The 19,603-nt window shown below is 35.7% G+C and overlaps 1 protein-coding gene across 1 annotated transcript; it reads left to right on the top strand.

The window, feature by feature from the left end:
• The first annotated feature begins 15,473 nt into the window (after positions 1-15,473).
• LOC135075429 (sodium channel protein Nach) lies at positions 15,474-19,571 on the top strand. Its single transcript, XM_063969871.1, has 9 exons — positions 15,474-15,804; positions 16,271-16,465; positions 16,545-16,832; positions 16,906-16,987; positions 17,172-17,257; positions 17,346-17,545; positions 18,652-18,817; positions 19,086-19,192; positions 19,275-19,571. The coding sequence occupies exons 1-9, from the start codon at positions 15,707-15,709 to the stop codon at positions 19,544-19,546; spliced, it is 1,494 nt and encodes a 497-aa protein (XP_063825941.1). The 5' UTR covers positions 15,474-15,706; the 3' UTR covers positions 19,547-19,571.
• The last annotated feature ends 32 nt before the right edge of the window (positions 19,572-19,603 follow it).

Raw genomic sequence — 19,603 nt, 5'->3', positions numbered from 1 at the left:
CGGACAACCCTAATCAAATCTAAACATGTCTCCCGATACAGTGTCTATTGAATTTAGAGGGTATCTAATAAGACAATACATTGATTCCAGGTGAGTAGGCTACCCTTCACGGTGTGCGGGTGTTTGTTTACTCATACGAGCAGTTTTCCACGTTAGTGAGCAGGGTCCTTCGTAGGTATTTCAGGACTTGATAGATTATAGTACCTTCACGTATTCTATTTTGTTAAGTATCGTCTGATCTGGAGCAGGTATAACTCATAGCGCATGCTAGTAATATGTAAATTGAGATTTATTTGGAGGAAGAGCAATAAAAAATACAATATTATTACAAAAATATTGAGATCTGAAATCTGAAAACATTACCTGAACACTGGGATTTATAATTTGCATCGCAAAACTACCACTTGGCGCATCAGGAAAGTCATAGGCGTCCGAAAATTGCAACTGAAATTAAATTCATTTGTTATTATGAAAACTGAAATTATTGTTGGGCACGAAAATTTCAAGTAACAGGTGGCCCAGAAGAAAGTTCACTTTTGAAAATTCTAGGAAACAAAAACTGTACATTTTTATAGAACTTTTACTATTGAAATTTAAAGGAAATTTAATGCAATTTATTTTTAAATTTAACTTTATTTAATTACATCGCCCAGGAGATTTCCTTGACGCTTACAACATTCGATCAACATACATCAAAATCTTGAAATGCGTTCGTTAGAATAACCTCGAAATCTATTTTCAATTTTTTTCCGAATGCTTAGCTTCAGTTGCTGCATGATTGTTGGATTATAAAAGTACACTCTATTCTTAATGTAACACCACAGAAAAGAATTTTCTGGAATGAGATCAGGGCTTCCTGGGGGCCAGGAGATGTCACCCCTGCCTAAAATTATTTTTTTGTGGGAACATGTCTCTTACCATCTAAATGCTCTCATTTGAAGTGTGACACGTAGCCCCATCTTGATGAAACCAAGTGCTCCGGTCATAGCCTTGCGAATCTTGCAGCTTTGAAATCAAAAAGCTTTTCAGCCTACCAGTATAGCGCTCTCAAAAATTAATCATCCTTTCAATGAAACTAACCAATTAAGCAGGGGTGAAATCTCACTGCCTCTAAGAAGCGCTAATCTCATTCCAGCAGACTTCTTTTTGTGGGGTTACCTTATGAGCAGAGTATACTCTAATAATCCAAAAACTCTGCAGCATTCATCCATCCTGAATCCATTTCGAGGTAACTCTAACGAAAGTTTTCCAAAATTTTGATGTATGTTGACCGAATGTTGTAAACGTCAAGGGAATCACATGTACGATAAAATTTATGAAAGAAAGTAAATTTTAAAATAAATTGCACAAAATTTCCTTTAAATTGCAATAGTTAAAGTTCTACAAAAATGAACAGTTTTCGTTTCCTTGAATTTTCAAAAGTGAACTTTCTTCTGGGCCACCCTGTAGAACCCCCTCGTCATCGTATCGTTAGTCTTTAAACTTAACTAAGCTAAATTGGTAGAAAAAATAAAGGTTTCAAGTTACAAAAAGAGGAAACCTGAATGGTTTTTGTTTCAAAAAACTTATTTTTCTCTATTTTCAGTCTTTAAATTCATGTTTTCTACCTGAGCTCCTTGCAAAGGCATATTGTAATAAAAATCATCGCTTTCGGTTAGTCTCAGCAGAACCTTCAGCCCCAGATCGAAGTCGAATGATGATTTATTACCATATTGATACATGTTGATACTTCGTGTAGAGTTTGTTGCACTGAAATGTGGAATACGTAATTTATTAAATTAAATGTTGTCAAACGTAGTGTAACTAATCTAAAATCTACAGTGTGCGTGTGAACATACAACCTAAAAGGTTTATTTTATTTAATTATTTTCTTCATCTTGTTTAAAAATAACTGCAGTAAGGCAAATAATATAAATATAGCTGACGAAGCAACCAAGTACTAGACTCGCCTGTATTCACAAACGAAGCTTGCTTAAGTGAAGCAGCAAATCGAACTCACAGTGTTGAATAGAGCTCTGTGATTAGTTCGTGTATCACCCTGTGCGTCCACGCGCACTTTGAGATCTTATAGTAGTTTGTGAATACGGGCGTAAGTTTAGTATAATGAGAAGTTTATGTGATTAAGTTTATAAAGTAATGAAAATATACCGAACTCTTTAAAAAATATATCAGAATGCCTCAAGTAGTTGAAAGTGCAGCAGTAGCCGTTCATTGTGAGGCGGAAGTCGAACAGTTCCGAGCAGTTCTTCGGGATCTCGTTCCAGGCGCATCTGACCAAGATGTCTTCGCATTTGGGAGTTAGCTGTAGATAATATACATATAAAATTGTATTCATAAAAGTCTAAACTCTATTTTACACCGCACGAAACATGTAATTACTGGAATCGAAGGATTTAAGTCCTACACGACAATAAAGGCTTTCTATCTCTACAATAAAAAGTTATAATCACCAAAGGAATGTCTTAAGTAGCTACTATGCTTATCCATTTTTATTTATGCCCTAATATTGTCAAAAAATATCCAAGCTTTGCTGTGGTAAGTATCTAAGTAGTCCTGATAAAAGATACTAACCTATTTAGTTACGTTTGAAACTAGTGAACGTAAAATATTATGTTACTTTTGACCCTGTTATTTTACTCCAGTTATAATGTTACAGTTATTACTCTTAAGTTTCTTTTCGTGATCAATTATTACACTGCACAACAGCATTTCTGATGATTGGGTTATGTTACATGATATTAGTCCAATTTTTAATGACGATTTCAAATCTGTGATTGAAATGTCTGTATCAGCTCTGGTTAAAAAAATATGACACTTGGGTCTATTTGTAAAAAAACACTCTTTTTTTAGAGATGATCCTATTTTATGAAGTTGTTAAGTTGAAAAAACTTTCTTTTATTTGACTTCCTTGCTGACGCTGAAGGCAGACAGCTCTTCTGCATGATTCAACAGCAGTCAGCCATCATGTGTGCATTCCAGTGGCCCTGATAGCGTCCCTCTATCGTACGAAGGCCCTGGTGGATTTGCTCGCCATGTTCTTCACTTAGATCCTTAAGAGTTGTGATAAAATTGTTCAGGTGATTGCGAAGAGAGTGCAATTCGATGTTTATATTACATCCAACCAAAAAAACATGTTTGTAAGTGACTCATACGTTGTTCGATGTGTAAGAATAGTAAGATTTATTTGGATTTTCCAAAAAAAAAAATTAAAATGCCAAAATAACTCATTCCATGTCTTTTCGGAAGACTTGAAGATCCTAAATCTCTAAAACGATCGTTTAAACCGTCTTGGCTACATGGTTTTGAAAATTTCGGGTCACATTCAAAGTCTCTACCACACTGACAGTTTTCGCCTCAAAATCCTCATGTGAAGTATCAACATGAGGTTCAGGTGACTTCTTAGGGTTGAAAAGACGTCTACATGCCAAACGTATGCAAGGAATTACCATTTAGTTCAATATTTTTTGGTTAATACCTTTTTTGTTCAAAAATAAAAATAACATTCGTCGCGATGGTTCAAGGGTTCCTTTCAGATCATAGCGGTTTCGTACCTAAATCTAAACATATTCTTATTTGTTTATAAACGTAAAAACTCAACGCATCTTTTCCACGCCTTTTGCGGAATTCAAGGCTTATCTTTCATTTCCACTGGGTCCCCAAACTAATTTTTTTAAGCCAATTTTACGAACTTTGTCACATTTAAGCGGATTATTTAAACATATCCTCTCCGCAAATGAAACAAAATTGATTTAGATCATTCACACAAACACTTCTTAATGCTACCATATTAAAATATACAAAGAAAACATAGTATTTTTTGAACTGTCGGCGATTTAAGACTGAAATTTAGCAATTTTTGAGTGAAAGCTATAACACGTAAACAAGAGCTGCTACGAAAAAATGGACGGCAGATTCAGAATCAGCGACGTCAAATTAGTAAACATCATGTAATGAAAGTCAATCATCAGCCAAAAGTTGCAATTTTGTTGTGCAGTGTTATTTATTATTACTCTATTTAACCACTCCTACGTGTTATGTAGAGACACACCTATTAAAATGTTCCATCCTCATCTCATCTCGTTAGTGCAAAACCTCTCTATTTTAATATCAGACGATTTTTAGATAACTTTACGAACCAGATAAAATATTGTATGTACTTTTAAAAACTCACATTTCTAAGTAGAGTATTGACGTCATAATTTCCCAAAGCTTCGTGTAGTTGAAGAGGTGTATATTCCTTGTTCTCGATCGCGAAGTCGTACAGTTGGCCCAAACCAAACAACATTGATAGCATTTGTTTTTCCGTATAGTTCTTGTTTCTTTCTTCCTTGAGTCTAGAAATGTGACATAAATTCGTAATACGAAATTAATTTAAATTAGGATATAAAATGTGTAAATCTTTCGCTAGCATAGCGTTAATTACTCGTATTAAAACCACATAACATGCCACAGTGATCAGATTGATGTGCTGTCGACCATTCCTAAATAACGTACTTAAGTACGCTTTTGAAAGAACACGTACAAGTTTTTTGCAAGTTCTTCTACGGCTCGTTTACTTATCCTGTTGTTGGAGCAAATACCAACTGCTGGGAAGATTATCTTATTCACGGATACCCCTTCAGGCAGTTGGGTGGTGACCAAAGGAGCCCAGTGATACTTCATGAACGTCATCCAGACCAAAGACACGGAACCAGCCAGCGCACCAATTAGGGTAATTTTCCAGATGATTCTGCGAAATGTAACAATGTATCGTAACAACAATAATTTCTCTTGCGCGATTAATTGATGTGAACGCGAAAAACACTCAAATTGTTTTGCAGCTCGAGTGATATAACTAGCGTTAGGTAATACGGACTGATTTACGACGTAATTGCAACAAACAAGTCTAGTAATCCTCTGGACAAGTTCACTCTACGAGTGACCAATTTCTCGTAACTAGTTTGTGAGAGAATTGCGTACCTTTCGATGTAGGGAGTGTTCTCGTTTACGAGATGTTTGAGACCGCAGATGGACGACTCGGTACAATACTCTTTGCTTATTGTTTTAAAACTCTCTTTTACAATTTGAACCTTCGACGGTTCCTTTTTCCTTTGGTAGCGCCTGTACGCGTAATATGGAGAGTTAGACGCATAGCCCTCCATATTGGCCTGTTTATTTAGTCTAGTGCTCTAGCAAACTGATCAAAATCTCAATGTTAAGAGTACCCTTCGTACAGCTACAAATGACTGTTGTTAAATATTCTATTTCGTGATAGCATCAAACATCGACATACGGTTAATTGCTGTGATTGATCGTTTCTTCTCGTGTTTTATTCTATTGCTTTATTTACTCTGGCTAGCGTTTATAATTGAAACTAAAAATACTAGACAAACTTATTTTTTATTAAAGAATCATGAAACAATGAAAAGGGAAACTTTATGGACATTTCTTCATTATTGTGAAACATCTTTTGTTTTCATTCTTTTGTGCTTTCACAACATTTCTACTTACTTTTTATGTGATTAGAATTTGTAGGTACCTATTACCACAGAATAATTATAAGTACTGTATTACCTACTTATTGTGGAAAGTTGATACTTATAAACTGTGTTTAATAATAAATAATAAATAAATCTTTGGACAATTTCACAAAGCGCCAGGTAGCCCCAAAGTAAGCAACTTAATGCTTGTGTTATGGGTGCTAGGTGCTAGCTTAACGGATATACTACTTATATACTTTTTTTTTATAAATACATAAATATTATACATAGTCACACCCAGACCCGTCACAGAAATTAAAATTCATCATTTCAATTTCTGCCCGGCCGGGAATCGAACCCGGGACCTCTCGGCATAATAGTCCGTTCTGAACCACTACACCAAACGGCCGACAAAGTTGTGTTTAAATAACTCTAAAAACATTTGAGTGCATTTCTACGCTTTTATACGAAAACGTTACGATTTAAAAGGTTGGCAGCGCACTTGTGACTTCACTGATGTTGCGGGTGTACATGGGCGACGGCAATTGCTTACCATCAGGTGATCCGTCTGCTCGTTTGCCTCCTATCACATAAAAAAAAAAAAAAAAAAAAAAACGTAGTTTCAGCTACTGCGGCAAATCATGGCATATAGACTGACGATCTGACGATGTCGTCATTTAATTTTCAAAAAAATTCAGCAATTGCCAAAAGATGCGTCCAATCTAATTTATTTCTACCTTTGTATTAACTTCCGTGTAAGCCGGGCCTAACAACGTGGAATACTCGTGGAGTGGAAAGGTAAGATCACATGACCAGCCGGCTTGCAACGCTTGCAACACCGCGCATTACCAAACTATCTGATTCTGACCATCTCCGACACTACTCGCATTCACTTGTGTTACACACCGTACCTACCTACTTGGTAGTTATAAGATGTGTTCTCGTAAGATTTGTGATACGGGATTTATTACGATAAGACTATTGTGGTGAGAGTTTTAGTCTTGCTTCTCGAATCACACATAACAAATTGCTCGCATGTACTTACCAACCCAATCAATAAATAAATAATTCCGAGTTATACTTACACCTTCCCCCTTTATCTCAAACAATGTCTTCTCCCTGGCTTGTCTGAGATACCGCCTCTTAGCGATAAGACCGCCTTAATTGTGGCCATTCAATTTTGTATTTACTTTTATTTCTCAGTTATGTGTGGTGTGCAATAAAAATCTATTTATCCGTGCATTACAAAAGTGATCAAAAGTGGATAATTCCGCGCACGCGCCGGAATTTGTCATGTATCTTACCTGTGTCACTTGAAAGCACGCCCATGTGCATACGTTACGTCTAAGCATTGTTGATTAGGTAGTGAGACCCATAGGTCTCATATAGGTAATCATAATTCACATATTGATTTATAGACCGTGCAATAATTAAAACTTAATTTGATTACTGTGTGGCACTATGTAGCGAAAAAAAGCATTTGCAATATTTTACATAACGTGTTTTGATTAATATTGGCTAATCAATAAATAATGTTCACACTCTTTACGATAAGTCCAAATTGCAATGAGTAGTTATTCAATTAATGTTATGTATCAACACAATAGTATTGAGCTTCAGATGTAAAGTTTTTACGATTAACAATGATCAGGCACAATTTACTTCAACACTACATATACAACAAGTCTTAGATTGGGTAATGGACTTTGGACATTGTGAGAGGATGTCCAAAGTCCAAATTCCAATCGCAATGTCTAAAGTCCAATCATTGACCTAATGCTGCCCGTCTATAAATGGCGAACGTACAAGACTGTTACGTGAGCAACGCATAATATTGCAGTTTCTGGCTGGTGATAATCCGCATCCCATCTTAGAACCAGTTGATAGAGAGGCTGCAGCCTTTCCCCTGGTACAGTCCGTCCAAAAATTGGCAAACTTTCAAATTCATTGACTCGTCTAGAAAGACGTGTACGTTATAAGGAAAGACTCTTGATCTGGCATACAGTCCTGGATTTGATTCCCATGTAGGATACAAACAGAAAAATCCCTTTATATAATTACGAGTTATACCTAAGCTATATTTGGATTCGATATTTCAGCGTTGTTATTTGAGCGATGCTCAATCGCCTATAGGAGTCTTATGTCATTCATCGTCTTCATTAGACCTATTTTGAATGCGAAGTAACATGGAGTAACATTCCAGAATTTTTAATGCAAATCTTCACAAATACGATAGTTTCTATTGACGTTGACTGTACTACTGTCTATTCAGTCACGTGGGTTTGCGTAAACTAATCGGTATTAGTCTACATTATCTAGATTATCATAATTCATAACACCACTCCTTTGTTGTTGTAAGATGCCATGTCAAGCTATTGAATGAAGAAGACTGAGTAAAGAGACTATAATCTACCTACAACCCTCCAAAATTGCTGTATTTGTACATAATCCAATAGTGCGTGGTACACATAATCATTGAATAATGACACCAAGGGCCGTCCCTTTACTGTTTATGGAGCTCGTTTGCATTTATCTCAGACATGCATGGTCAGTTAGTCAGCTTGGGACGCCATGACAGCTACGTTGCTGACTCAACCATGTTTATGTCGGTCTATATGGAATTGCTGACTGAAAACCTTTAGGGTATGGTCATCAGAGTAATATAATTTTAAGTAATTATATTTTATGTGCATTTTTATTGGATAATGCCACCACTATAAAATGCAGTCAGAAGCACATAGCTCTACAATTTGCCTTAGTTTTTATATCAGCACATTAGTGTCCAAAATTATGCTAAATTATTTATTTATAGACACAATGAAAGTGATTAGGTAAGCTCTCATCATTTTAACATAATATCTTGTATAATGTGGCTATTGAATTACAGAAAAAATAAACTAATAAATCTGAAAACTTTCAGAATTATGTAACAAATTAAGGAAGTAAAACAAGAGTATATTATAAAGTGATAGTGATTCTAAAAAAAAATATGTCGTCACAAATTACATTTTAACATGTCTAGGCCTACCAGGTACTGAAGACAATTTTATAGCAGCGAGTAGAACATAAACACTTCAAATGCTCATTAAGCAAAACCCCAAAACTTCTATGTTGCACAGTTCATCGTCACGATTGCCAAAAGCATCTCATGTGACGATAGTAAACAAGTGCTCCAACCGATGTTGCCTTTGCAACATTGTCGGTGGTGGTGGCCGCGCGCCGCTCTCTTCGCCTCGGATCCGCACCAAACCGTGCGCGGACGCAATTCAAATTAACTGCATCCAAGGATACGCCTCACATTTGTTAATGATAACAAAAAATTGGACCACAACCGTTTTGCCTTTTGTGTGAACTGACGTTTTGGTTTAGTGGTGTGTGTGTGTTTTTTTTGTGGTGGTTGAACAAGTGCGTTACGGATTTCCTTGTGTCCTGAAATAAACGGTAAGTTACATTTTCTTGTTACGAATATGCAGTTGTATTCTTTTACAATAAATTTTATTATCGCTCCATACCCGCGACCATGACAACGCTATCCACGTTATTAATAAAAAGTTACACAGTATGAACTCTGGATTAAAATTACATTTCCATACCAAATTATAATTTAAGACAGAGTTCAACTAGGGTGTTACTTTTATTAATCTTACTTTATAAATGCGTAAAGTATGGATGTCTGGATGTCAACATGTTTGTTACTCTTTCACGCAGATTTTGATAAAACTTTACAGTGTTATTGTTTATAACCCAGATTAAAGGTTTGATAATAGTCAGAATTTATTTATGCACCATTTTTTCGATATCTTTCAACGTGTGGACCTAAAGTAATTTGAAAATTAAATTTGTAATTATAGTATTATGAATAAACTCGCCAAAATAGAAATTATTTATTTATTTAAGGACTTTATTGCACACACAATGATCAGTACAAAAAGGCGAGCTTAATGCCAAGTCTAAGTTAAGTATCATAATAACTAGCACGAATCGTGTATAGGTATTTCATGCAATTGAAAGTGGTGTAAGATTTTACCATATTGATTCATATAATATTACCAAACGATGTCGCTGTTATAAGTAATATTGAATGCACATAAGCAGGTAGTTATATAAAATATCCAGTTAAAAAGCTTGCAAAATCCAAGTTTTCACCGATCTAATATTTAACCGTCTCTTTATTGCTTTCATCTAAGTATATGTTAAGTAGATCTAAAACAATTTAAATAATAACATAAATAATGAGTTTTGAAACAAATCCATAGCTTAGCATCCATATTCAATTCAGTCGAATTATGTGCTGATTGCTTAATAAATAGATTGCTCTACATTATGTTATTTACTAATTATACTCATATCCAAAGTGCCTCGAGGAAGAAGTGTAGAAGAACGTTCTCGAACATTGACCAATGTTATTATAATAACGCGCGGGAGTTTGAAAGTCCGTTTGTTTGGCCTTGCGCGGGCGCATTGTCCGGTCTAAGCGCACGCATTTCCCATCTGCGAATCAGGTCAAGTGTAAGATGAGTTTGCTAATCGGTTTTTTGCCTCTATTGTTTTAAAATATGATAATTATATTTGAATTTTAAAACTTCTTATGAAAGCTTCTTTGAGAAGCTTTTATTAGATAAGACGTTTAACTCTGAATTAATTAAAGATAATGAAATACTTAACTAATATGAACCTATGATGATTCACTGTACGAGTAGTATATTATTTAAATCTTAAAACTTCTAATTATGAAAGCTCTTTGAGAATACTTAACTATACGATGTAGGTAACAGGATGTTCTTATCACCTGCCCTTTTGAGATCGCGGTCTCAAAAGACCGTGGAGCCCTCCTACCTAGGAGGATTCCACGAGCTAGAGCACCATAAGTAGCTTGTCCTTCAAAAATTGTATCTGACAACATTATTTTATCCATCGTCTTTATCAATGTCCATCAGTACCATAACTGGAGCAGTGTCTAATAATGTTATTACCTTATCAAGCTCTAAGAAGGCTAAATAGTTCTCTGAGATGGGTACAACACTTAAAGATAAATAGGTCAATGCTTCGTCATCCTGCAGTGCAGATAAAATCATCACAATTTGCTGTAATCATGATTATCGTGACTGATAACATCACGATCATCACCGTTTAACGTCAAAATAACTCCTCGTAATATAGGTACCTTTTTAACCTATTACTAACGTTAATAAGTAGGCCTACGTATTTTTAATTAATACAACAGTACATGTGCAAGTAATTACTAAACCTACTTAATTTTTGAATGTAAATAATATTTATGTAGGTATACCATGATTGATAATTCTGGAGTCGGTGCCAAGATTATGAAACATGCAAAGTTTGCCTGCACCGACTCCAAAAGTATCAATCATGGTATACCTACATAAATATTAATAATTCGTCCTAATAAATAAGTAGGTAATTAGTAATTATTTTTCTACTTTTTAGTGTAGGTTTTTTGGAGTCGGTTTTTTTTTTTTTTTATAAAATTTTACTTATTTCTTGCTTTTTAGTTAACTAATTATTACCTTGATGTTACCACTGAAGGTAGGCAGTACATTGAGACCAAAAAAAATTGGTTCATAATCGGCGGAGATATTGCGTATAAAAAAGTTCATCCCCAATTTTCCACCCTTGGGGGTGAAATATTTTCTTCAAATTCGCATGAAACCACCCTTTTGATAATACCTTTCAACAAAAAAATAATCGTTCAAATTGGTTTATAATCGACGGAGATATTGCGTATAAAAAAGTTCATCCCCAATTTTCCACCCCTGGGGGTTGTTTTTTTTATTATTAAATTTAAATGGGACCACCCTTGAGGTATTACCTATACGCCGAAAAAAGATTTGTTCAAATCGGTTCATAATTGGCGGAGTTATCGCGTAACAAACATAGAAAAAAAAAAATAAAAAAAAAAAAAAACGTACGGGTCGAATTGAGAACCTCCTCCTTTTTTGAAGTCGGTTGAAAAATAGATTCTACGTCACATTTTTTTACTAACGTTTAGGTAGGTATCTAAATTGAATTGCCAATTAAGCAAAAATAATTATTTTTCAGTAAAACAAAATCTGTAACGATAATTAACTTTTTAAAAAAATAAAACCGACTTCAAATGCGTGAACACAAAAAAAAACTAAAAATTGAAAATATTGCGTATAAAAAAGTTCATCCCCAATTTTCCACCCTTGGGGGTGAAATATTTTCTTCAAATTCGCATTAAACCACCCTTTTGATAATACCTATTCAACAATAATCGTTCAAATTGATTTATAATCGGCGGAGATATTGCGTATAAAAAAGTTCATCCCCAATTTTCCACCCTTGGGGATTGTTTTTTCTATTATTAAATTTAAATGGGACCACCCTTGAGGTATTACCTATACGCAGAAAAAAGATTTGTTCAAATCGGTTCATAATTGGCGGAGTTATCGCGTAACAAACATAGAAAAAAAAAAAAAACATACGGGTCGAATTGAGAACCTCCTCCTTTTTTGAAGTCGGTTGAAAATCCTTGGAAATTATTAACAGGAAGCTTTTATAAGAGAGACCAATTAATCTAAACATGTCTTACAACGTGGTTAAGCAGGAAAATAAATATTACAGAGTGTTTATTTATTACATAAATACTTATCACTAGAAAATAAATTTCTATTCAGCAAAAGTATTTATTTTCAAAAGAATACGTTCAATAATTTCAGTACTTATAATTTACGTTTACGTAAAGTAGCACATTACGAGTATACTGTTTGAAAGTAATTTGGGCATAGCGATCACAATCTCGATTCAAAATCGAACGTCTAAACACGGCTTATACATAGGTACTTTTAGAAAACAATGGCACCGAAGAATTGGTTTTATTTATGTTGGATACCAAACAAAGTCGATTGAAAGTGTCTACTGGGCACGCAAATGTTACTGTGTCAAAATACTAGTAATATGCTAATGCTACACACATCTGTGATTGTTAGGAGTTGTTAATCTTGCACATCAGTTCATAGACGGTAAAAGTCTGCATCAATAACTAATACATACTGATAATATGATGACGCAATTAGATCTCTATAGTCTATAGGTACAAATAAATCAGCCATAAGACGAACGACAAACGAACTTATCGTTGATGTCTTTTCTTTAGTTAATAATTATTATTTATTTATTCAAAGTTAACTTTCTGCCTGCGGCTTCGACCGCAATGGTCTGTGCTGTGACAAATCTATAGCGCTTTGTACGGTCAAAATTATTTTTCTTATCGAAAAATATACAATTTTCCTTAATTGACTTAATCATTCAGATATAAAATTCCTCTTTTTCACACTTTTTACGAGAAAACGCCTCCTGTAATACTAGTAATACCTATCCTACTCTTAAGTAACACTTTCCTCTTTACCCAATTCCACTTACATACAATTTTAAACGTCATTTATTAACTTGTATTATAGTCCTGCTGTAGACCACTAGTTAGTAGGAGTTCTCTAATGCATGTTTCTGTCGCCATCTCCAGAGACAAACAACGATGAGATTGATTCTGCTGCTGCTCTCCATCGCTACCCCAGCGTGGTGCTACCCTCCCCACCCAGCTGTCGTGGCAGTTCGTCACCAGGAAGAGACACTGCCCCCCCACTTGAGAAGCCACGCGCTCCACAACCCCCACCTCCAAGAGATCCTGCCGCTCACCAGCCTATTACATAAGGGTGAAAAACTGGTAACCTATTTGTTTTTTCTTATCTGTTTTGTACTTTGGGTTGAGGGTTAATTCCGTTAGAGTTAAGCCATGTGGTGAAAATCACACTCAGTGACGGATTGATGTGTCCACTCATTAAGTTAATTGAATCAATCAAGCCTACGAATAGTAAACGAATGCAGATCTTTATAGTTACTCCAAATACGAGAGCTCTACCACTACTAATTTGGGACATGCGCATGATACATGGCTTTTTATTTATTAAGGAAAATTAATTTTACGTCAATACACTTAAAATATCCGGCAATTAAAACGTTTAAATGGGGGTCGTCTAAGGACAATTGTCTGAAAACATTAAATAAAATGTCTTTAAATATACCTTTAATATTATAGAACCTATACTGAAGCAAACGTGTACTTACCCTACCTTCGCAGTCACAAATTCAAACAGTTTATTCAGTACATAGGCCCTTTGTAGGGCATTTATACACGTTCCAAATATAGCTTGCCCTACCACCACTTTGGGACAACACATGGGCTGGTGCTGAGAAGAAGTGGCGGAAGAAACTCAGTCACCTTTGTCAGCCGCTTTTTCAATAAAATACAGTAAAATTATTTTAAATAGTCTAATCATAGTGCTACTGTTAGAAGAAGCAGCATGGCTCGTGCGTGTAGTCATAACATCTCACTTACCGGAGCGAAGGTAATTATAGCTGTACCTTTTCCATTCATGTGTTACTAAGAAGTCCAAGGCCACCACTTAGTGAAGACTTGTGCAAGAATTTCATAAAACATTCCATCATCAAGTACGCGTTGAAAGTGGCATACACTTCAAAACTTGTAAGCATGATTGTAAGAAAATTAACTCACTATTCAATCCTAACCCACAATGATATTGAATTTGAGAGCTTCACTTCTTCACTGATGAGATGTTGAGTACTTGATGAATGCTCTTGGCACATTTGTTGTTAAGAATTAAACATTTAGAAGTACCTAGTATTTTAGGAATTAGAAACTTTAAAATGTACTTACACTTTATCTTCGAAAAACTAAAAACTAGAGATTGTAAAATCTTAGTAAGTTTTTACTACAGCAAAACTAATATCAAACAAAAGTCTCAGTAGTTTTTATGACAAATGTGTTGAGGGTTTAATCCTAATTATCCGGAACCTTCATATTTTTGTTATCTTTCGATACAGTTGGTTCACTCACTAGTAACAATTTGTCATAAAAGAACGATACATCATTCACGTAATACTGACTTGACCCGTAAGATTTAAACGTAGACTGATGGACGTATGTAGATCAGAATCATTTTAAGTGAGCTACTTATGCGGAGTTATGTAATAAATAGGAGACAATGGTTAGTCACACACATTATTTAACAAGCTAATTGAGATTTATCGGTAACTTATCTAGTGTATTTATATTTTGGACAGACATAAATCGGCAATATCTGAAAATTAAGTTACATTTGTTGACTCTACAATTAAGTATAAGCATAACTCTGAATCTGAACCAGTCAATTTCCTATACCGGTGATCTAGGGAAAACAAGTCGTGTGCAGTACACGTTACATGCAGTGCACGCTATTTAGTATTAAAAGGTGATTCTTTTTTGTAATTCTAGGTATTCCAAAGAGAGGCTGACAATGTCCCCCGCCTGGAAATCTACAAGATCCTGACCCACGCCGGCCTCCTCTCCAGGAAGCCAAAGTATCACCCCATAGCAGGGCGACTGCAGAATCGTCCAATCCCCTATCAAAATGTGGATCATCACTTCTTCGAACCTCCACATTTTGCGCACCCTGAACTATTGCAACATTTATAAGCAAGCGCATAGTTAGTCATATTCTAGTATTAATTTAAGGTTTACTCGCTATTTGAAATTAAAACTTCGATTATTACTTTAGCCAGTGCCAATTTGAGGGCTAAACTTAATACTCTTGAATTACCTAAAGAGTAAAAAGATGTAAATATTCAAGTTTATGTAGGTGATATAATGTATCGGCGGTTGATAGACATGGTTGCCTCCGGGCGTTAAGTTCGCTAGTAAGCTAAACCTGTATTTAGTAGTGCAATAACGAATGTAAAAATGTATAATATTATTTAGAATTTAAATTATGTTATCAAAATGTTACGACGTTCGAGCTATACTTTTGATGTGCAATATTAAATAAAATGTACCTACTACTTTAATAACGCTTTAGAGACAAAAACACTTCATATCACATCTTACAAAATAAAATACAAACATGTAAATAGTTAGTTTAATATTTCTATTATTTTTGTTGCTATAAAAATATTCAAAATAAACAATAAAACTATCATCTAAAATTCATTGTATCGCTTTGTAACCTTCAGCCATTGGCATTCGCGGCTGCATAATCATGACATTGCACAATTATTTATTATTATCGTATCAAATATTCACAACTTTTGCACAACACACGAATTAAAATCCATTTTATATACAGGCAAGGTTGTAATATTTGTGCTATTAGTCATGAGCTACCCGAGAATTCGACGCTTATTTCGTAAGTGTGAAAATTACAGACCACGAAATGCCTACCTGCTCGGATTTCATTAAGGACTATTGTTCAAATTGTACTTTTGCTGGCGTCCATTTTATTGCTGACGATACGAAGCACTGGATTGAAAGGTAAAATCAGCCTTATTTCTTAAAATATAAGGAAAAATATTAATAAACTAAACTAACTCTACCACTAAACCACTATAGGTACTCGTACAGTCTCTACTTAGACTTTATTCCCTTACTAATAAAACTTACAGGCTCGTTGAACAGTGTTTCAAAGTGACATTTTGTAAGGAAATGACACTTTAAAACAGTGTTCAACAACTGTGTAACTTTTTATTAGTAAGGGGGTATATTTTTTGCATGATACTCGTACATACCTAAGGGTGAGTTGCACTATCTTACTTTAACTTTGACAAACGTCAAAAATCTGTCAAACTCCATACAAAAAGCACCGGTTATCGTCATAGTTACCGTTAAAGTAAGGTGGTGCAACTCAGCCTAAGTATTATTATAAGTTAAGTAACTACAGGAGTACGACTTTTCTGACGAATAAGGCCGTAATACATAGGTAAAGTTGAAATGTTGGCAGATTGGTTTGGTTAGTGCTCGTGATACTGTCATGGTACGGGTCGGCAGTGCTCATCATCGCAGCCTGGGATGCCTTCATCATCAACCCCATCAGCTTTGGCGTGGAGACCACGTACACCGAGTGGAACACTGAGATGCCAACGGTTGCTATCTGCGAGTCGGCTAATGATGATAAAGTTTACAATGTTTCCGACACGTAAGTAAAAACTATTAGTCAAAGCATTTTGAATCGTATCATCGACAGTTATAGGTCAATTGAATGTATTGCATTCTAGTATCTGGCCACCTGATCACCTTTTGGACCTAGAAGACGCCCTTAAAGACATCGCTTTCTTCCGCGGCGTCAGCTACAGCCTCATCGAAATCTGTTACAACATGCACGAACCAGACCCTCTCTGCCCCAAATCTAATTACAGCTACTATGCGAAACTAGTGCGCAGTGACTGCCCTACAATCATCAGGAACTGTTCTTACAACGACAGACCGTTCAGCTGCTGCGAATATTTTCAGCCTCTCGACACTGATTTAGGCCCCTGTTTCATACTGAACTCTATTCAGGTCAAGTAAGTAACTATGGTTTGTGACCTTCTTTGACTTGTTATAGAGTTATTAAATTACAATGTCATAATATTACAGAAACCCAAAACCGTTTCCAATGGTAAGCAACAGGGTGCATAAACGAGGAGTGATCAAATTTCAAATATTAGTCCCAACTACGGTAAGCAATCACAGTAATTAAATTGCACTTACAATTAAAATATCACGGTCAATAGTCATTATTAACACATTAAGATTACAGTTCACCTTGAAAATTTTAGAGCTTCCTTATTACATTACTGCACGATTTTATGATGCAATGAGTGTGTCTTTGAACTTCGCTAATTGGTAATTTAATATTCTAGGTGTATACCATAGGCCCAGAAGAGGTTCCTAGTATCACGACTCTTCAATATTCTACTCTTAAAGTTCATCCTGGTCATAAATATCGGTAAATATTATCTACCATTCTCTCGAAAGCACTCGTGTATAATTTGTAAGTAGTTTGTCCTTCTGTAGACCTTCTGTATCAATTCCAGGCGCCTGGTAACTGTGAGAAACATCGAGAACGACCCTCTTGTGGTGGAGACGACGTCAAAGCAGCGGGCTTGTCGGTTCTACCACGAGAACGAGGATGGGCTGTACCCTCACTACTCCTACAGCGCCTGCACGGTGCTTTGCCGCAAGCGCGCACAGATGGAGATATGCCACTGCAACGACCACTTCATGCTGGGCACTAGTGGGTATAGGAACTTAAAAATCACCTACCTGTAGACATCACTTATTATAATTTGGACAGAGCCGTGCCGTGAATCCAATCAATAAAAACATGGTTAAAATGTCGCGTGAAAAAACTAGATGCTCGCCAGCATCTTCCTAGAAGGTAGATCCTTCAACACATATAAGTAGACAGCAGATGGAGGTCAGATGGCTAGTGGCAGTAGCTACTATCACTTTCACGTAACTAGTTTGTCCTTCCTGTCCAGTTCTAATTGATCAAACTCCAGTGTGTATCAAACTTTGACTTCCACAGGAACTACCCTAACAATTGAGTTAAAGTTTTGTAAAATAATCACAACCGGCTTGGCAATCCAACAGGATTTTAGTTAATATTTATTTTAAGTATCGACAAAATATCCCGATACGAATGATTTCCTATACAAATAAAATTAACTTCGATAGAGTGGGTGGTTCTCAATGAGCATTGTTTAACTTGTCTTACTAGGTAATCCAGTTCAAAGTCATTCATTGAGCCCTACAAATAATGGAAAAGGGCAAAAGCGAAAATGTAGGTTAAGTACATAGTTTTATTTATCTCTGTGTTCACGCTTGAAACAATAGAGATGACAAGATCTTTCGCGAACGTAAAGTACGAGAACCATTACATAACAAGATGCACAATGTAGCTGGCTGCTTATTACGGTAATAGGTCAACGAAAGAACACAAGAACTCTACTTTTGTGTTAAATTACACAAAGATTTTATTTACCTAAAAGTATTTATCACCTTATCAAAAATTATGGATAATTAAATTTTTAAAAATACACCTTAGTTATGACTATATTAATTTGTGGAAAAGGGGCGTATTTTGTTCTTGATTATATTTTTATGTTGACCAGATGGCACAGAGACGCGATTAAATTTAAGCGCTGTACCTACAATCTACAATCCACAAAGAACAAACAGTTGGTTGGTAATGAGATTATGTATAAGATTACCTAAGTTAGTAACCGGTCAGTTTATAAAATTACCTACCTACTTAATTTATTTCTGTGGGAAAACATACCTACACCTAAGTATAGTTTCTTAACTATCTCAGTTTACGTCGCGTTAAAAATCTTACAGCGCCAGCAGAACACTGCAACATATCTGGTATGGCCTGTCTCCATGGCTTGGCGAGCCACCTGACCACACTCAAGCCTCACTGGGCCAGTCGGCCAGGCCTGACTTGTGACTGCCTGCCCTCCTGCAATGAGACAGAGATCACCGTCGTCAAGGATGGCGACACTCCGTAAGATAATTTGTAGCACCTTGTAGCTTGTTGACTTATCTGATTACCGGTCACAAAACTATGCTTTATTGTTACTTTTATCACAGTAACTATCGTGTGAACTGATGACCAAACTAGGACATTCTTGTATTTCAGGGTCGCTTAATATAAACTAAGAGTGGGAGGCATTTGACCAGTAAAGCATCCAAGAATTTTGCAATCGCTCTCTATGTTCGCAACGCAATGAATGGAAGAATAGACACTTTATGTAATGTACCTACTTTTTCAGGAACGGGAAAGGCAATAAGAAGAAAGCAGAAATAGAACTAACCTTAGCATATTTGCCAACTGAAAGATTCAAGAGGAACGTAGTACGAAGTCGTTTAGATTTAGTTGGTTAGTAAAGCCATGGTAACTCATTTACCTACAATTCAGGTGTGTAACACAGATAATCTAACATTCAAATACTTTATTTCAGTGTCTATAGGTGGCACGACTGGACTCTTCGTTGGAGCCAGCCTTCTAAGTTTTGTGGAGTTGATATTTTACTTCACAATTCGTTTTGCGAACGACATTTGGATGGAGAGGCAAAAACGCAAACCAAATGCAGTGAATAAACTGCAGAATACTGCATCTGGCACGAACATTAGAATTGAGGATGTAAATGCTTTGGAGGGAATTCCAAAAGGCCCATATGAAAACAGTGGAGTGGGAAATTTGAGGTTGTTACTACCTCTGAAATCTAAATAATAACAAATGAAGTGCTCTACATCTATATACAGGGTGTTAGGTAAATGGGTATATGAG

The sequence above is a fragment of the Ostrinia nubilalis genome, chromosome 10 (genome assembly GCF_963855985.1).
Source record: "Ostrinia nubilalis chromosome 10, ilOstNubi1.1, whole genome shotgun sequence".
Taxonomy (NCBI): Eukaryota; Metazoa; Arthropoda; class Insecta; order Lepidoptera; family Crambidae; genus Ostrinia; species Ostrinia nubilalis.
This window is presented reverse-complemented; position numbering and strand designations above follow the sequence as displayed.

Coding starts and splice junctions, on each gene's coding strand:
- LOC135075429 (XM_063969871.1), top strand. CDS start 15,707: ATGCCTACCTGCTCGGATTTCATTAAGGACTATTGTTCAAATTGTACT. Junction 17,258..17,345: donor CATCCTGGTCATAAATATCG/GTAAATATTATC, acceptor TATCAATTCCAG/GCGCCTGGTAACTGTGAGAA. Junction 17,546..18,651: donor CCACTTCATGCTGGGCACTA/GTGGGTATAGGA, acceptor AAAATCTTACAG/CGCCAGCAGAACACTGCAAC.